The 19,432-nt window shown below is 44.7% G+C and overlaps 1 protein-coding gene across 4 annotated transcripts in view; it reads left to right on the plus strand.

Moving 5' to 3' along the window:
• Positions 1–19,432, plus strand: part of ATP7B (ATPase copper transporting beta) — a 91,083-nt gene that overhangs the window by 43,689 nt on the left and 27,962 nt on the right. For 3 of the 4 annotated variants that reach the window (XM_059684544.1, XM_059684541.1, XM_059684543.1), the window contains exons 4-10: positions 750–1,007; positions 3,313–3,476; positions 6,553–6,714; positions 8,797–8,873; positions 10,624–10,798; positions 13,093–13,326; positions 14,001–14,092. In XM_059684544.1, coding sequence (XP_059540527.1) covers positions 750–1,007; positions 3,313–3,476; positions 6,553–6,714; positions 8,797–8,873; positions 10,624–10,798; positions 13,093–13,326; positions 14,001–14,092 — 1,162 coding nt within the window. The remainder of the gene's footprint in view (positions 1–749; positions 1,008–3,312; positions 3,477–6,552; positions 6,715–8,796; positions 8,874–10,623; positions 10,799–13,092; positions 13,327–14,000; positions 14,093–19,432) is intronic. The other variant, XM_059684542.1, reaches the window with a different exon arrangement.

A 19,432-nucleotide genomic window follows, 5' to 3' on the forward strand; every position in this document is an offset into this window, starting at 1 on the left:
ACATATATAAATGTTAATTTGAAGTATATCATAGGCCTGATTGATTGATAAGTTGTGCTTCATTAAATTAAGGACTTCTTTTATCAAAAGAGACACCATTAGATGAGAGTGAAAACAAACCATAGACTGAGAGCAGATATATGTAGTTCAATCCACTGACAAAGGATTCCTGTTCAGAATATATAGGACTTCTGCAAACAATAAGAAAAAGACAACTCAGAAACGGTGTTTTGGATCATTTTGATTCTCATGGGGAGGGAGCAAACCTCCGCTAACAAGAATGTAATAACAGTTAAAGGAACAGAGCCTATAGTTAAACAGACCTGGTTCAAAGCTAGCTTCACTATTACAACCTGAGGGGTTTGGGTCAAATTATTTAATTTCGTGTAACTCATTTCTTTATATAAAATGGTAATAATCGTAGTATTTATCACATAGCTATTTTAAGATTAAAGGAGGTCACACATGTGTTTAGCAGAGTGCCTGGTGAGTTCTTATTGTTATCCTCATCTAATTAAAGCATTCATCTAGCCAGACCATTTCATTCTTCAAGTATCGGCATATTTCATATGTCTATAATTGTTTGCCTCTCTCTGATTGTGGGAAGAGAGAAACAGTGATGAAAAGGCCAACCAACTGATGTAAACTCTCCAAGCTTTCATCTGAATATTGTCAGGCTTGACCTCCTGCTGTGAAGAAAACCTCAATTATTTGTTCTAATTTGAATGATTTCTGACATTTTATTCCAGCAGACTATCCTGGCAACCATGTTGGAGAGCACAGTGTGGCGAATTCCACAGCACAGACTACAACTGGCATGCCTGTTTCTGTACAGGTAGTGGCTCGCCATGGTGGGGGCCCCCTGAAAATCCACAGCTCTGGCCTCTCAGCAAAGTCTCCACAAGCCTCCACAACAGTGACACCAAAGAAGTGCTTTTTACAGATCACAGGCATGACCTGTGCATCCTGTGTGTCTAACATAGAGAGAAACCTGCAGAAAAAAGCCGGTAAGAGACCTATACCCACCTGTGTTACACTGGGAATGCTGCATCTGGACTGTCCAACACTGCATTCAGCAAAGTGGGGCACCATGCTGTCCCTTCAGTCTCCACTGTCTGCATTTATCAGTGGCCCTGATAATCTGGTAGCAAGTTCATTATGTGATAGTATAGATGTTTGTCTAATGTTCATGGGCATGTTCTTTAAGAGGTATTTAGTTTGTTTGAGATAAATGTGTCTAAGTTAACTATGGGAATTCCAGTTTAGCAGTCATGGCACAATCTATATTGTTAGCCTCCTCAATTGGCTTGTCCTTCTAGTATCCTTATCTTTCTCCTCCAATTCCATCAAGTGAATAAAAGCCTATATTTTGTGAAGTTCCAATTTCAAATATTTCATTTTTTTTTGTCCCTGTAAATTATAGAGTGCTGTGGATTTGCCAAAGTACATTTTCCAAACTACATTTTCAATATTCTCTTAAACCTGAAAGTGCAACAAAAATCCTGTCCCAATTTTTTGTTTGGAAAATATTTTAACCATGACCCTCCCATGCCACCAGAGGTAGACAACTTTCCCTTTCCTCACTCCAGTGGTTTCATGTGTCTCTCTGATGTGTCTCCCTGGCCCTTAGAGTCAACCCTAAATTAGGATGACACTTTGTCTAGCCTCATTTAGTTCCCTGGAGCTTTCGAATGACCTTGTTCACATTGAGGTATTAAAAGGACTTCCTTTAGGGTCATCCACAGAAAGGCTGCTCATAAAATTAACCTGGATCTCAAAGTGCCTATGTTTCTGTTCCTGACTTGAATCCCTTATTTTTATCCTTTATGGCGTTCTTTTTTGTTGTTAATCCTCACCCAAGGATATTTTTTTCCATTGCTTTTCAGAGAGAGTGGAAGGGAGCAAGAGTGGGAGGGAGGGAGGGAGAGAAACATTGACGTGAGAGAGACACATCTATTGGTTGGTGAGAGAGACACATTGATCAGTTGCCTCCCACATACACCCCAACAGGGGGTGGGGAACAAACCTGCAACCCAGGTACCTACCCTTGACCAGGAATCAAACCCATGACCCTTTGGTGCTCGGGCCGATGCTCTAACCACCTGGCACACTGGTCAGGGCCCTTTATGGCATTCTTAAAGCACATCATTGCTTTCATCTATATCAGTGGTTCTCAACCTTCCTAATGCCGCGGCCCTTTAATACAGTACCTCATGTTGTGGTGACCCCCAATTTCATTGTTACAAATTGAACATAATTAAAGCATAGTGATTAATCACAAAAACAATATGTAATTATATATGTGTTTTCTGATGGTCTTAGGCGACCCCTGTGAAAGAGTCGTTCGACTCCCAAAGGGGTCGCGACCCACAGGTTGAGAACCGCTGATCTATATCAATAAACCCTTTTTCCCCTTAAACCAGTGGTTCTCAACCTTGGCTGCACATTAGAATCACCCTGGGAATCTTTTAAAAATCCTGATTTCTGGGCCTCATCCTCCGGAAATTCTGTTTCTTTGTTACTAATGTTGTGGCCCCACCCTGTAACAAAGAAACAGAATTTCCAGAGGATGAGGCCCAGAAATCAGGATTTTAAAAAGATTCCCAGGTGATTCTAATGTGCAGCCAAGGTTGAGAACCACTGCCTTAAACTAACACAATAGTGTTATTAGCAAGATAGTCCATGGGATTTCTTTTTCACTTCTTGAAATTATCAGAAACTGGAAAACCAGTTTTGAAAATTATTTTTCTTTTTATGAAAGTGACTGAAGAAAAAGTTTATCTTTACTGTAACAGTAGTTGCTGGCTGCAGACTAGATCCCTTGCTTTGAGATGCTTGCAGCCATCAGTGTATTTTAGAGCCGGACTCGGAGTGGCCCCCCGGGCCAGCAGCATGAGCATCACCTTGGCAGCTGGCTGACCTGCAGAACCTCAGACACTACCCCAGACCCACTGAACCAGAATCTGTAGTTTAATAAGGTCTTCAAAGTGGTTCATATGCCCATAAAGTGTGAGAAGTATTGTTCTAGAACAGTGGTTCACACTCTTAGCTATACATTAGAATCACTTGGGGAGCTTTGAAAATGATGCCTCACACTCAACTGCAGATTCTGATTTAATTGGTCTGGGTTAAGAGCCAGGCATGATGGTAGTTAAAAGCTCCCTAAGTGGTCCTCATGTGCAGGCCAAGTTTGAGAATCACTGTTCCAGAGACTTCGGGGGCAGATGGGTTTTTTGTTATTGTTTTTCTAGGTTATGTTGAACACCCAGAGACCTTTCCTAGAGTGTTACAGCTGTAGCTTGATGGTTTCAGGTATTCTCTCCGTGCTGGTTGCCTTGATGGCTGGAAAGGCAGAAGTTAAGTACAATCCAGAAGTCATCCAGCCACTCGAGATAGCTCAGCTCATCCAGGACTTGGGCTTTGGGGCAGCAGTAATGGAAGACTACACAGGCTCCGATGGTGACATTGAGCTGATCGTAAGTACAGTGACTGAACTGGAGCTGAGCGGGTGGCAGGCCTCTGACAACCTGCAGATGTGACCGGTCAGCTTTCCCCATCTTGCATATATCCTGTTTGCTGTTGTTTTGTTTGTACTATTTTGTATTGTAGCCAACAGGACCTCTTCATTTTGTGAAGGAATGTTCGTTGTGTCAGAAAGTCATAGGAGTGATTCCCATTGGGCACATTCAAGCTATTAGGAGAAGGAGGAGGAGATGGTGGGAGTGTTGGAGGAAGATGAATTTAATTAAAATGGCGACTGTCCCAAGTTGGTGGTTGGAGGGAGTTGAATAGGAACACTCCATACAGCCTGCATAGAGGAAGCTAGCATGTCAGCGGTGTCTTGAGGCTGGAGGAAGTGTATCGGCGCTGTAGCCAGTGCCATTACAGATGGAGGGGGCTTGTAAGTGGGCACAGGGCATCCAGAAGGTAACTGGTGACAAGATTGTCTTGAAGTGCTCAGTCTGAGTGAAGGCCAAGCATAGTTGCTGTTCCCAGTGTGGTCACGGTGGCAGGTGTAGGGTGGTGGTGGTGGGGAGGCGGGTATTTTCTGTCCATTGTTGCCTGCTGCATGTGTCAACAAATGGTTGAAAACAACAGGTATGTCTACTATTTTGAAAATGCTATGTTTACAAGCACTTACGTACAAACCTCGTTTTGTGTAAATAAAGCAAACATAGAAAAAAATGCACAAGGAATTGAGTAATGCTGTTTTACTTAGGTAAAAGAATCTTTTACTTACTTCCTGTGTTTAGTCACTGCCTAAAGGTAAGTAAATGTTTAAAGAAAAAGTACTAAGGACATGAATGGCACTTTGACCTGCTGATAAGTGGTGTTCTTTGTTGAGTGAAGTCTTTGCTCTGGATGGGCCTCCATGTGTGTTGAGTGGCAAAGGGTGATACTCACTGGATTACGTCTCAAGTCAGCCCCTGTGATCTGAGCAGGGTGCCTGCTCAGACCACTATGGTGTGGAAAAATCTGAATCAAGAATATGTTTGGGAAAGGTGAAACTTTTTTGAGAAATGTTTTTATCATCACCTGTTCAGACATTTTATGTGTGTATTTAATGGTATTCTGGGAAATGCTGTCCACTGATCCTTGGAGGAGTGAATCATCTGGTTTGCCTTCTACATATTACAGGGATGGAATATCTCACTCCTGTTTCTCAAGCCAAGATACACAGCATGGCGTGGCAGAGTGGCATAGCTTTCACTGGGCTTGAATTCAGGCTCTGTCGCTGCAGGGATGTGTCCTCACCTGGTCTGTGAGATCACCTCACGATGCTTGCTGCAGCGGTGCGGAGCCAGGCTCCGCTCTGCCACTCATTAGTGTGTGACTTTGGACAAGTTCCTAAACCTCCTAGTGCTGGGGTTACTGAGATCTGCCTTGCAGGGTTGATATGAGCAGGATAGTGCCTAGGGCAGTGCCTCTTAAGTTGCAAGTGTTATAATAAGTGTTACCTATTATTACTATAAAAGTAAAATGAGATCTTAGAAGCAACATTGAAATATTTGTAGACTTTATAGAATTATATTTGCACAGCCACCTGCCAGCCAGTAAGCTTCTTGTCTGTGTGATGGTCCTTCCTTTCCTCCTTTTCCTTCCGTCTCATTACAGATGAGCTTGCTTCTCCTTTTCCCCTAATTCCACATGGGACTCTTCCATCTCTTCTAATACTTGATTCTCAGATTACTGATCCAGATTTCAAAGTGTAGCTCTAGTCTCATTCCAGTACTCATTACCCCTCCATGATTTCCCATCAAGTGCTGGCTTAGCAACCCTTTTTATTTTAATTTTAACTTAATTTTAATTTAATTTTATTTTTTGTTAATCCTCACCTGAGGATATTTTTCCCATTGATTTTTTTCATTAGAATGGAAGGGAGGGGAGAGACAAAGAGAGAGAAACATTGATGTGAGAGACACACATCGATTGGTTGCCTCCACACGCGCCCCAACAGGGGCTGGGGATTGAGCCTGTAACCAAGGTACATGCCCTTGACCAGAATCAAACCTGTGACCTTTCAGTCCACGGGCTGATGCTCTAACCACTGAGCCCCCAGCTAGGGCTTAGCAACCCTTTTTAGTTGGGTGCTCGAGATCTTCATGTGGTCCCAGCCAACATGGCAGGCTTCCTCTTCATTGCATATCCTGTGCCCTGCCAATGTTGACTATTGGTTGCCAGAACACCACATGCTGCCCTGCCTTTTGTTTTTTCCCATGCTTCTCTCTGTGGTTATTCTTACTTTTACCTGGAAATACCCTATTCATACTGTGGGACTGCCTCAAATCCTATCAACTCGATCACTCACTTTCTAAGTCATTTTCTCCTGTTGATAATGAGCTATTGACATTCTTTTTAAAATATATATATATATATTTTATTGATTTTTTTAAAGAGAGGAAGGAAGAGAGATAGTTAGAAACATCGATGAGAGAGAAACATCGATCAGCTGCCTCCTGCACACTCCCTACTGGGGATGTGCCCGCAACCCAGGTACATGCCCTTGACCGGAATCGAACCTGGGACCTTTCAGTCCGCAGGCCGACGCTCTATCCACTGAGCCAAACCAGTTTCAGCAGCTATTGACATTCTTACCCACAGCTGCAGACCAGATGCCAGCAACACTCGGGACCATAGAGAGTATTTCAAGAGCTCAGAGGGTTTTGTAGAGTTGCCCATCCTTATCAGTTGACGCAGAGAAGGTGCATGCGCTATTTATTATTCTGGTGTTGCTGGTGAGATGACTGAGACAGAGTGTAGTTGGCTGATGAAAGCCCATAGTTGTCAGAGCTGGAAGTCACACCTCTGTCATTTGCCATCTGCTTAGTAGAGTGGCTATGTCTCCTGTACCAGAATTGGGGAAGAACCACTGTTTCTATACTTGATGCCGCGGGTGAAGGATTCGGGTGAAGATGTTGCTCACAGGGTTTGAAGGTGGGAGTGCAGAGTCTTGGGGAGGTGCTGTGGGAGGAGGGGAGGCTCAGAAGCTCGTGGCTGCCTGAGTGCCTCTTTATTCTGGGTCAGCAGGATTTTTGTCATCTTGTGCTGCAGATCGCTGGGATGACCTGCGCTTCCTGTGTTCACAACATAGAGTCCAAACTCATGAGGACGAATGGCATCACCCATGCCTCCGTGGCCCTCGCAACCAGCAAAGCCCATGTGAAGTTTGACCCAGAAATTATCGGTCCGAGGGATATTGTCAGAATTATTGAGGTAAGTCAGTCATTTAAAAAGTTATTCCCATCTTTTAAAAAACTAATTTATACCTATTGTAAGAAAGAAAGAGAGAGAGAGAGAGAGAGAGAGAGAGAGAGAGAGAGAGAATACAGCTAAGGGGAAAAGGTCACCTAAAATCTTTCAACTTTTCCAATGGAAATAAGATGAATCATTGAAAAATAAACTGAATATCAGATATTCTAAGAGGAAAATCAGTGAATGGATAAGAATGTTGGAGAAAAAAGATGTTATTGTTTTAACTTCAGATATTCCCTGAGGAACATCAATATTGCCAAGATACCTGGTACATAGGGTTAAATCGCCTAAGTATATTTTTTAGGTATGATTTATGTCTGTACCAAGTATCTATAGACTAAAGAAATGTTGATATTTGAAAGAATTATATGCATTTGCCACTATGCTAGGCCTGCTTTATAATGGAGAGTTTGGTAATTTTTCCTTTGGAAAATAAATTAGAATAGTTTTCACACACTCCCTACCTCTCTGTTCCACTCAGTTTGTCCACAGACATACCATTTCATTTTTAAGGTCTATATTATACTCCACCATAAGAGGAAGAGCATTAGTGGTGATCTGAATGTGTCAAGACAGTCAAAACCAAATAAGATTAACTTGTAACAACTAATGGTAAAAATAAATGAAGTTTAGGAAACTACTGCTCAGGAACTTGCTTATGAAATGAAACATCTTGTAACAGGTTTAATTTTGTCTATACTTTTCACTGTGTGTGTGCTGCATGCATGTGTTTTAAGAGAGATGTCTGTTGAATGGCTTGGCAGAGCTTTTTGACATGGAAATAATACTGTCACTCTGCACTGCTGGACAGTGCCTCACACTCAGAGACAGACAACACAGCTTCTTTATCAGATGAGGAAAGATCCCAAGAGGGGCTAAGTACTTTGTTCACTGATGCCCAGCTAAAGATTGTAGGACTGTCTTTCAAACCCAGCTCTTACCAGCCAATCTATTTCTACTGCACTACAGGTCTGTGTGATATGGCGTTGATTAGGCTAAGAAGTCAGACTGCTCTACTAAGTAGTAGGGAGAGTCAAGGTGGTACTTTGAACATGGCTCAGTATCCTTCTCCTGTATAATGCCCTTGCTGGCCTCCACGCTGTTCTATAAGGTTGGCAACGGCCCCCTCTTTGTTCTTACTTGAGGCCAAGGTCTGGCCTCTATTCTTGTGAGTCTGGGGCATCTTTTCCTAGTATAATTCGGGTGGTATTAGTTGTATAAGGATTTGTCTTCAGACTATCTTAGATGCTCTTTCTCCCACCATAGCTTTAATTTTTGTGTGAAATCCCAGTGCCAGAGTTGTGGAGCCCTTCTTCATTTTGTGTTAGCTGACAGGACATTCCCTGACAGCTTTTTCTGTGTGTATTCCTAAAGGATATTAGAGACATTTAGTGATCAGATCAAATAAGGCGGAGAGGGCAAAGAAGAGAGGCAGCGAAGGAAATGTTTGGGTTAATCCCTGAAGATAGCATCAGAATGAGGTGCGGTCTCTGGTCTCAATGGAAGTGACAGCTTGCAGATATTGAAGTAGCCACTGTCTGCACAGAGTGAAGAGGCCTGGGTTGGGAGCCTGGAGAAGTGAGCACTGGATCTGGGTATTCTGATAATGCCGTGCCTTTGGGCAGAGTATTTAACCTCCCTGACCCTCAGTTTCCTCATGCAGAGAATGAAAGCAGCTGACCACTCTATATTTGGGATTCCTTACCTCAAAAATTCTGAGTTTACAACTCAACACTGATCAGCTTGGGGCACACTGATATTATCTCCAGAGCTGCTGCCTTTGTTGACAGAAGGAACAGGAATTGCCATCTGAAGCCATCTCCTTGGGATGCAACAGCCCCTAAGCGTAGATGGTGTGGGTCCTCTGACAGGATTCATAAAGTGATTTGGGTAAAGTTGTGGGAGGAAAAAACAGTACATTTCTCTGAGGCAATTTTAGATTAGCTTTCTAATATCAAAAGATGTAAAATAGTTTCTACCAATGTATGTTTTAACCAAGTGCCTTCCTCTTTGTTTTCCCCACCCTTCTCTTTTAATAATAAGGAAATCGGCTTTCATGCTTCCATGGCCCAGAGAAACCCCAGCGCTCATCACTTGGACCACAAGATGGAAATAAAGCAGTAGGTAGAACAGAAAAGATCAACTGAAGCTCTTGCTTCCCTCTCCCTGGGTGTGACCTGCCTTATTCTGTGCTTCTCAGTGTCCCTGCTTCCCTGATTTCCCACAGTGTTATCCACTTGGATTGGTTGCCTTTATCCTTGTTATGTTAACCCTCTAGTGCTGTCCACTAGACCTTTCTGCTGTGATAGAAACGTTCTATATCTTCTCTGCCCAGTATGGTAGCCACTAGCTAAGCTACTGAGTACTCAAAATGCAACTAATGTGACTGGGGAACCGAAGTTTAAATTTCATTTAATTTAACTAATTTTAATTTAAATAGCCACCTATGATTGGTGGCTAACAGATGGGACAGCACTTTTTTTGTTTTCTAAATATTTTTTACTGATTTCAGAGAGGAAGGGAAATGGAGGAGAGAGACAGAAATATCATAATGAGAGAATCATTGATCAGCTGCCTCTTGCATGCCTCCTACTGGGAATGGAGCCCACAACCTAGGCATGTGCCCTGGCCAGGAATCGAAGTGTGATGACCTCCTGGTTTCTAGGTCGACGCTTAGTCACTCAGCCATATCAGCTGGGCAGGGACAGCACTTAAGTTGGAAGGAAGGGAGCATGGATTTTTTATTTTATAGTATTTTGATAACTTATTTGAGTGGGTTCTAGAACTAGGATCCAAGGACAAGAATCATAGCCAGTTGGAAAGGAAATGGCCTGGGAAGCAGGAGACCTGAATTCATTCATTGTTTCAGATGTTCACGTATTCATTCAATAAACAAGGCCACTGTCCTAGCAGGACACTGTGCTAGGTGTAGGGGATGAATAGAATGTCCCTACCTTTGAGGTGCCCATTCCATGGCTGGGAAAGAGTGGATGAGTGATGATTCAAGTGAGTTCTGGGAAGTCTGGAAGCCAAGAAGCAGAGGACACATGATCTGGGCCTCAAAGAATGAGTGGCAGTTCCTGGGCTGAGGGAGTGGGTGTGGAAGTGAGGGTGATCTGGGGGCACAGTGGCAGGGGAACTTCATGGATTCTTAGGTGGCTTCCTGTGGTTGGTTGGCCTGCAGCAGAGGGCTGGCAGTGAGGGGCTAATTCTTGGAGTTTTGGGCGGCCTCCTGAGGAGATGAGACTTGAATCTCATAGGCACTGGTTTTCAGTTAAGGTACATCAGTTCCCACAACCATTTGGTTAGAATTTCATGGGCACTGAAGCTAATGTGAAACCACAGCTGTCACTGATGACCAACCCCCATTTCAAATTTCGGTGTTCAACAAGACAGCTTCACTGTTCTCCCCTACTATTTTAAGTACAGTTTTAAAAGTAAATGTCTAAGTAAGTTAATACTAATAAAAAGTTACTTTTACCTATTTTTTCTTGGGAGTTTGCATAAGATTACATTTTGAATAAAGAGCTGTAGGCAGCCATAGGCAAAGAGGTTAAGTCTCTTGGGCTGGATTCTCAGCTTCTGGGCCTCGGTCGCCTCACTTGTAGGTTGGCGGTAACATGTAAGCCATCGGCAGGCATGGGCTGGTTCTAAATATCTCAGGAATGTCCTTGCAGCGAAGTTTAGACTTTTAGGTGTTCCCTCAGATGGCCTGTGTCAGGGAGAGAGCTTTTCTTTCATTTTAGCCCTTTCATTTTGCCCCACACATGTGACAAAGTCAAGTCTTAAGCTGAGTTCTCAGGAGAGGCCCAGCCATAATCCAAGTGGCAGGCGGTACCTGACCTGTTGGTATTGCTCGTTGCTTTCCAGGTGGAAGAAATCTTTCCTGTGCAGCCTGGTGTTTGGCATCCCTGTTATGGGTTTAATGATCTATATGTTAATACCCAGCAATGAACCCCATGAGTCTATGGCCCTGGACCACAACATCATTCCAGGATTGTCGATTCTAAATCTCGTCTTCTTTATCTTGTGTACCTTTGTCCAGGTGCGTACCAGAAAAAAGGTCAAACCTCTGCCTTTCATGTTAGTGCGTGACCAGCACTTGATTGCAGCTTTCCTGAACTACCCTGGCCCACTGCTGTTTTTTTCCATCTTATGTCCAGCAGCAGGTGTTCTCTACCACAGAGGACTTATAAGAATCTTGTTTCTCTGTCAGTTTCACTGTTGATTGCAGATGATTGACATCTGACTGGCATAGCAACCACCTTGGTGCAAGGATTGGTGAACCAGTTGTCTTTAGTTTGCTTTTCTTTTAGCTTAATTTACTTTTGTTGTTAGAAGCAGCAGTTAGATCACTGTGTAGCTTGAGCTTCTCTCTAATGTCTTATCTTGAGAGGTAGAAATGTGGTTCTGAGGAAATTGTAATTTAAAAGAGATGGGCCTCAGGGAACTTCTAGGGGGCAATGTTAAGGAACTGGCCGTATTTCTATATGGCCTCCATATATTTTGGATTAGGAAGTAAAACTCCTGACTTAATATCAAAATGTTTAGGACTATCAAGGGGCAAGTCTTTGTAGGCTGAATTTGTGTATTTTTTCCTGTATTTTCTTTTTAATTCCAAATGTAATGTACGTTTATTGTAAATAATTCAAGCCACATTGAAGTATAAAAAGAAAAGAAGATGATATATTTTCACTCCTGTCACCCTGCCTGAAGCCCAGTGCCATTCCCCAAGGTGACATTATTATTATTATTATTACTAGAGGCCCAGTGCATGAAATTCGTGCATTGGGGGGGTTGTCCCTCAGCCCAGCCTGTACCCTCTCCAATCTGGGAATCCTCGGGGGATCGGGCCTAAACTGGCAGTAGGACATCCCTCTCACAATCTGGGACTGCTGGCTCCCAACTGCTCAGCTGCATGCCTGCCTGATTGCCCCTAACCACTTCTGCCTGCCAGCCTGATCACCCCCTAACCGCTCCCTTGCCAGGCTGATCGATGCCTAACTGCACCCCTGCCGGCCCGGTCACCCCCACTGCCCTCCTCTGCCGACCTGGTCACCTCCCACTGCCCTCCTCTGCCGGCCCAATCACCCCCAACTGCCCTCCCATGCCAGCCCGGTTGCCCCCACTGCCCTCCCCTGCAGGCCTGGTCACCCCCACTGCCCTCCCCTGCTGGCCTGGTTGCCCCCACTGCCCTCCCCTGCTGGCCTGGTCACCCCCACTGCTCTCCCCTGCCAGCCTGGTCACCCCCAACTGCCTTCCCCTACAGGCCTGGTCCCCCCCCCCCAACTGCCCTCCCCTGCAGGCCTGATCGCCCTCACTGCCCTCGCCTGCCAGCCTGGTTACCCCCACTGCCCTCCCCTGCTGGCCTGGTCACCCCCACTGCCCTCCCCTGCAGTCCTGGTCACCCCCAACTGCCCTCCCCTGATGGCCTGATCACCCTCAACTGCCTTCCCCTGCAGGCTTGGTCCCCACCCAACTGCCCTCCCCTGCAGGCCTGAATGCCCCAACTACCCTCCCCTGCAGGCCTGGTCCCCCACAACTGCCCTCCCCTGCCGGCCATCTTAGATCACATAGGGGCAGCCATCTTGTGTGAGGGTGTGATGGTCAATTTGCATATCACCTCTTTATTAAAGAGGATTACCAGTTGGTTGTGTATCTTTTATCCATATAGGTAATATTTAAGTATGTATCTATGTGCGTATACATGTTCATATAAGGCAGACCCATCATAATAAATGTAGTGTTTTATAACTGCCTTCTCTACTTAATCGTGTACATCTTTCACTCTAGTGGTTTATACACTGAGTGGCCAGATTATTATGATCGGCCAGATTATTATGGCCACCCCATCAGTACAATGAAGTGAATTAGTTATGCAAATAATAATAATAATAATAATAATAATAAAACCTTGAGAGTATTTGCTTAGGAAGTTTTCAATATTCAGTATTTTTGGAAATGTCAATGAAGTACTGATGGGGTGGTCATAATAATCTGGCCACTCAGTGTAGATCTAACACACTCACCCTAGGGACTGCATAGTATTGGCCACAGCATAAATGAAGTGTGATTTATTGTACCATTGTCACCATGGACATTTAGGTTGTGTACTGTGAGTTTTGAAGGTCTCCCATGCCCTTGATTATCCATTCCTGTGGCCATTAGTCCTCTGAATTAGGAAATATATTTCAAAAACATTGATTATAGAGGAAAAAGTAACATCAAAATTGTGGGTGAGCCCAGAGTTTGTGCCAGCCCAAGGGGCCTCTGGGCCTCCATTTGCTCCTTGAACACTGTGCCCCGCTTGTTTCAGCTATCCCTTCATCTGTCTTTCAGTTCCTCGGTGGGTGGTACTTCTACGTTCAGGCCTACAAATCTCTGAGACACAGAGCTGCCAACATGGATGTGCTCATCGTGCTGGCCACCAGCATTGCCTATGCCTACTCTCTGGCCATCTTGGTGGTGGCCATTGTGGAGAAGGCTGAGAGGAGCCCCGTGACATTCTTTGACACTCCCCCCATGCTCTTTGTGTTCATTGCCCTGGGGCGGTGGCTGGAACACGTGGCAAAGGTAAGGGCAGCTTTATGTTACGAGAGCTCTTCCTTCAGTAATACAAATCTTAATACATCTGAACACCATGTTTAGAATTACTAACTATACACAATTAGAGCAAGACTTAAAAGAAATGTGAAACCTACATATACTAGTAATTAGGTGCTTTGATCACTAATCTCCAAATTGGTTGCTACTTCTGAAATCCCAGCTAATCTGGTTAATTATTAAAACCTTTGTTCGGTGCATTGTGTCATGGAAAGAACCCTGGATTTCAGGTCAGAGGTCATGCCATCTCTTAGCACATAACTGAGTATACTACTGATTAGTCTAGAAATCCGCATTTCCACTAATGCAGGTTATTAAAAATGGGTCATGCCATTTTAAATAGCCTGCATTGTGCTCAGTATTTTAATGTATCTTATAAATGAATGGGACCCTGGCCCTGAAAGAAATGGGCTTGAACCTAAATGAAAACTATCAGTGGGTAGATTGGTATTATTTTTTCAGTCTGAAATGTTCACTTGAACTGTGGCCTTTGTGCATTCAGTGTGGTAATGACATGGCTGTGTTGATGCTCAGTGGGTCCCATCGACCAGGAGAGCCCTTTGGTGTGCTGTGTTAGGGGGGCAGACTTTTCTGCAGGGGTCAGTTTATGATACTTCTTGTTTTACATTCTGGTTATTTCTTAGAGCAAAACCTCAGAAGCCCTTGCCAAACTCATGTCTCTCCAAGCCACAGAAGCCATCGTGGTGACCCTTGGCGAGGACAACTCAATCATCAGGTGTGTTATCTTCATCCAGAGTGCTTGGTCAATTTATGTCAATCTGTGTCATACACATCAAACACCCATCGTGTATGTGACACTAGATCTCATGAAAGCGGGCATAGACATGCACAATAAGATCCCTCCTTCTATCCAGTCATGTACACCAGGCATTTAAGTACCAAAGATAAGCACAAGTTCACAGTGCTGTATGCTGCTATATGATAAATAAGAGGTACAGATGATTTGTAGCCCTGGAATTTAGAAGAGGAAGGCTTGTGGTGGTCAAGAAAAGCTTCCCAAGGAACATGAGGTGTGAGCTGGGCCTTCCTTGCAAGATTCAGAGGATTCAGACAGGCTGAGAGATAAGGGTTTCAACTTGCCAAGAATAAAGAAGGAAGTAGTATTATTCTTTTTCACAAGGTTGGCAGATATTAAAAATGATTATTTTCATTATTTTTTTTTAAATATATTTTATTGATTTTTTTACAGAGAGGAAGGGAGAGAGATAGAGAGTTAGAAACATCGATGAGAGAGAAACATCGATCAGCTGCCTCCTGCACATCTCCTACTGGGGATATGCCCGCAACCCAGGTACATGCCCTTGACCGGAATCGAACCTGGGACCCTTCAGTCCGCAGGCCGACGCTCTATCCACTGAGCCAAACCGGTTTCGGCTATTTTCATTATTGCTGGAACTTATATAGCATTTGCTGTTTGCCAGACTCTATTCTAACCTCTTTTATTTAATCTAACAAAAATATAATAATAATAAAACTTTGAGTAAGGGACTAATAGTACCATTATTTTAAAGATGAGGAAACTGCCCTAACCAGTTTGGCTCAGGGGATAGAGTGTTGGCCTGTGGACTGAAGGGTCCCAGGTTCGATTCTGGTCAAGGGCATGTACCTTGGTTGCGGGCACATCCCCAGTCGGGAGTGTGCAGGAGGCAGTTGATCGATGTTTCTAACTCTCTATCCCTCTCCCTTCCTCTCTGTAAAAAATCAATAAAATATATTTTTTTAAAAAGATGAGGAAACTGAAATTCAGAGAAGCTAAGCAACTGGCCCATGGTCACACAGGTAGTAAGGAGTTGAATTGGGATATAACCCAGCCTGTTGGTTTCAGAGTCCATATTCTTTATCCTTACATATACTGATTCTTAAAGCATATTTAATGATAGGGACATTTTTACAAATTTGCTTCTGTATTTCTCTGGTCAGCCTCATTTTCAAATTCTAGATAGTGGTTATTTATATGCTTTCTTCACATTCCTGAAATCTCCCCAGCTCTACCACTTTCCCTTTTAACCTGTGATCTCACTGGTGACTATTGACATCTACCAGTTCCCTGCCACTCAAATTACAAAGCTGTCTTCCCCTGCTGCACACTCCTGCCTGCCCCATGGAACATGGGTCTCTCTCCTTGGGCCTCTGTTCAGGAGCTTCCTCTGTTGATTTCTTGTTGATCTTCAGTGTCTCCATCTTTGCAGATTGTTACCATCCAGGATGACATATACTCCAAACTCTGTTGTTTACACCAACCTGTGCCCTTCTCCCACTGTGTACTTGTGCATTCATCACACTCTTGCCAGTGCCGGTTCACTGGCTGTGTCCTCCAAGAGACAAACTTCTGAGGTCCTTGTTCCCCAGTGGGGCTCTCAGTGAGCCTGTGTTGAGTACATGAACCATCCAGTGAGACCTGAAGAACTAAGTTAATGAGGCACAGGCTGACTGCAGCACTGTATTGTCTGGCTGCTGGCTTTTAAATACTAATCAGAATTATGATGGTGATAGCTGAGATTTGAGAACTTATTATGTACCAGGTACACTACTCAGCACTTTGCATAAATTATCTATTTAACCCTGATATGCCCTATGAGGCAGGTGCTCTCATGATTCCCCTTTTATTAGGATGTGTCCACATCAGGTGAGTGGCAGGGCTGGGACTAGAGCCCTGCAGACACAGAGCCACCCTTCAGACAGGAGGACCCTGTTGGCACTTGTAGGCTTGTTGGCACCTGTAGGCTTCCACGTGCACTTGGTTACTTCTACACTAGTAATCTTCTTGACTGCTTTATTTTTTCCTTTTTCTTCTTTTTCAATTTATCTTTATTGGTGAAAGTATTACAGATGTCCCCTTACCCACCCACCCTCACTCCCATCCCTCCCCAGGCCTTCCCCAAATTATTGCTTTTCTTCTTCTAAATTAATGACGAGAGTTTCTGAGAAGTGAAAATGTTCAGGTGAGGAATAAAGCCAAGAGCAACTTCATTTACTGTTTACCTTTCGTTTGAAAATGCGTCTGAAAGCGTGTCCATGGCAATGGACAGCTCCATTGACTTCAGTACAGGAGACATGCATCTTTGCCAGAAGGCAAAAGCTAGTTGAAATACCAAAGTACTGTGGGGCTAAACACCTGCCATAACTCAGTTCTTTTCCAAAGATGGTGATTAATTTTTGTTGGTGGACACATTATGGGCCTGACTACTACCATCAGAATGTGGTGGTACCATTTTTTAAGCTAGGAGCTGGAAGACCATTCTGGCTTTGCCTCAGATGGGCTGTGTGCTTGGAGCACATCAATTAATGCCTGTTTTGTACAGTTCCTCTCTGTCAAATGGGGGAGGAGGGTCCTGACCAGGTGTTCTGGGCTACTTGGAGGAGATGGGCCAAGTAGCACTGTATTGTCTGGCTGCTGGCTTTTAAATACTAATCAGAATTACCCCTTGCTCTCCTGCCTTTCTGAGTAGCTTTGGGACCAGGCCTCCCCACCCCCAAGTCAGACTCCACCTCCTACAGGGCCCTCCTGCATCTGGGCCTCTGCTGGTATGGACAGGTCCGCGTTGCCTTCTGAAGGCCACTGGAGTTTCCTGCCTCAGCTGGCTCCGTTCAGGGAGACCTTCTGCCAGGGCCACCTCTCCTTTCTCTCCATCCCAAGTCTTGGGTGCTGGGAACATCTGCATAGCTGATTGATCTGGCAGTCATTTCTTCATTCTCCTCATTCCTTAAATATCAATCAATCTTGGCTTTCAGTGTTGGCCCCATTGTCTGTTGTCTTGGTGTGTTACAGACTGTCGCTGGGATACCTTGTATCCCCTGTGTCTTCATTCTCAAAACCGCCTCAGGTGCCAATGTTGTTCCCCTGCCTGTTGGAATCCGTCTCTTGGGTGGGCATAAAGACCCAGTCCACCTGTCTGCGTCCTTCCCATCAGCTTCCCTCTGTGCTTCCTCCCAGGTGCTTCCCTCTTCCCCTTGTGCCTGTTTGGCTCCGTGAATAGCACCATCCCACACCAGCTCCCAGGCAGAGGCCTAGGTGTCCTGTGTGACTCCTTTTCCTCTCATCCGCACTTACAGGCTCTGTCCTCTCACTTCTGGCTCCACAGCCGCTGGTGGCCTCGCACACTGCCCTTCCCACTGCAACCACACTTGCTCAGGCCACTGCCATCTCTCGTCTGAAGCATTGTAACACTCTTAGTCTCCTTCAAAATATTTACCACAAATCAGATGGCGTTATTGTGTAGCTATTTTGCTATTGTACATACTCAGCACACATGTGAGACTCAGCATCTGCCCTGTGTGCCTCTTGGGATCAGCCTCTTGTCCTGTCATTCCTCCGAATCGTCCACCCACTGGCAGTTCCTAGGAAGAGGCTCTCTTGTCTCCAGGCCTCTGTACACTGCACGTGTCATCTCTGCCTCTGAACACCTTTCTTCCTTCCCCTTCACCTGGCTCCTGTCCTTCAGGTCTTGGTTTAGATGTCATGTCCTCCAGAAGCCTTTTCTGTCCCAAGGCCTGGCTTGTGGTCACTCCTCAGTGCTCTCCAAGTACTTGGTGCCTTCGGTCACCCTGGACATACACGTGGCAGGTGCTCAGATACTGACTAGTTGAATGAATGAAACAACTGTCAAATGTTAAATAAATTCCACATGCGTATTGCTTGACATTGAAAGGCCTGTACAGCCTGGTCCCCAATCTCCCACATTGAAGTGTTTTGTTTCTTATAACTGGGAAAACAAAATTATAAATTTTATCGAGACCAGTGGCTATTCTAAGTGTGTGTGTGTGTGTGTGTGTGTGTGTGTGTGTGTGTGTGTTGGCTTTTGTTTTTTGTTTTGTTAATCCACACCCAAGGATAGTTTTTTCCGTTGATTTTTAGAGAGAGTGGAAAAGAGGGCGGGAAGGGGCGAGAGGAACATCAATTGGTTGCCTACCACAAAGGTCCCAATGGGAGCCAGGGATCAAACCTGCAATCTAGGTACGTGACTTTGACTGGGCCCTTGACTGAGAATCGAGCCCAAGACCTTTCAGTGCTTGGACTGACATTCTAACCACTGAGAAACACCAGCCTGGGCTTTTCTATTTATTTTTAACTTGTGTTAGACAAGTAAGCAGACAGGCAAGGTAAACAGACTGCTGGCAGAAACTCTTACAGTTGAAGAAATTCTAGGGTAAAAACTGTTTCAATTAAATATATCTCCACAACTCAGCATTTTGGAGGCCATTAGTTGCTGAAGGAGAAATGCTACTAGGAACGCACCAGAAGGAGCCACCTTCACCCCTATAAAGGGCTGTTCACTTCAAATTAAGCTGTTCAGAGTTAGGAAGATTGGTTAATTCAGATCAAAGTGGAAATTTAAAGTTAGATTAAGCAGATATTAGCATTACTAATATAAGGGCACCTAATTGGACATGTGTGCCAAGTATCACCATATAAGCCAAATGCCTAGTAGGTAGCTAATGGGGGAGGAGAGATTCTGCCCCCACAGTCCTCTTTTCTGAAGTGAGCAGGTGTTCCTTTTCCTGACACAGCCGCCTCTTGCCAAGTGGAGACCTCTGGGATGGTAAGCTTTTCTCCAGGTCATACAGACAGGACTCGGAAAGGCGGAGTCGGAGCCTGGATGTCTCCATCGCTGAGAGGCTTCAAAAGAAAGCAGAGTATTCTCGAGTTGCAGAGATCCTCCCCTTCTCCTTGTTCGCCACCCTGCCGAGTCACCAGTTTACACATCTGACACTCCGGGACTTTAGTCTGCTGCCCACTTTCCCTTGAAAGGTCTCCTTTTCAGTACTCCCTTTATTTCATTACTAGAGGCCCAGTGCACGAAATTCGTGCATGGGTAGGGTCCCTAGGCCTGGCCAGTGATCAGGGCTGATCAGATTCCTGCCTCCCCGCCTCCTCCTTCCTTTGCTCCCTCAGCGTCCTGCTGCCACTGATCACCTGCCATGTTCCACACCACCCCCTGGTGGTCAGTGCACATCATAGCGAGCAATCAAACTCCCGGTCTCCAGGTTGAACTCCCAAGGGGACACTTTGCATATTAGCCTTTTATATATATAGATGGCCATTATTGAAGTAACA

The sequence above is a fragment of the Myotis daubentonii genome, chromosome 2 (genome assembly GCF_963259705.1).
Source record: "Myotis daubentonii chromosome 2, mMyoDau2.1, whole genome shotgun sequence".
NCBI classification, from domain to species: domain Eukaryota; kingdom Metazoa; phylum Chordata; class Mammalia; order Chiroptera; family Vespertilionidae; genus Myotis; species Myotis daubentonii.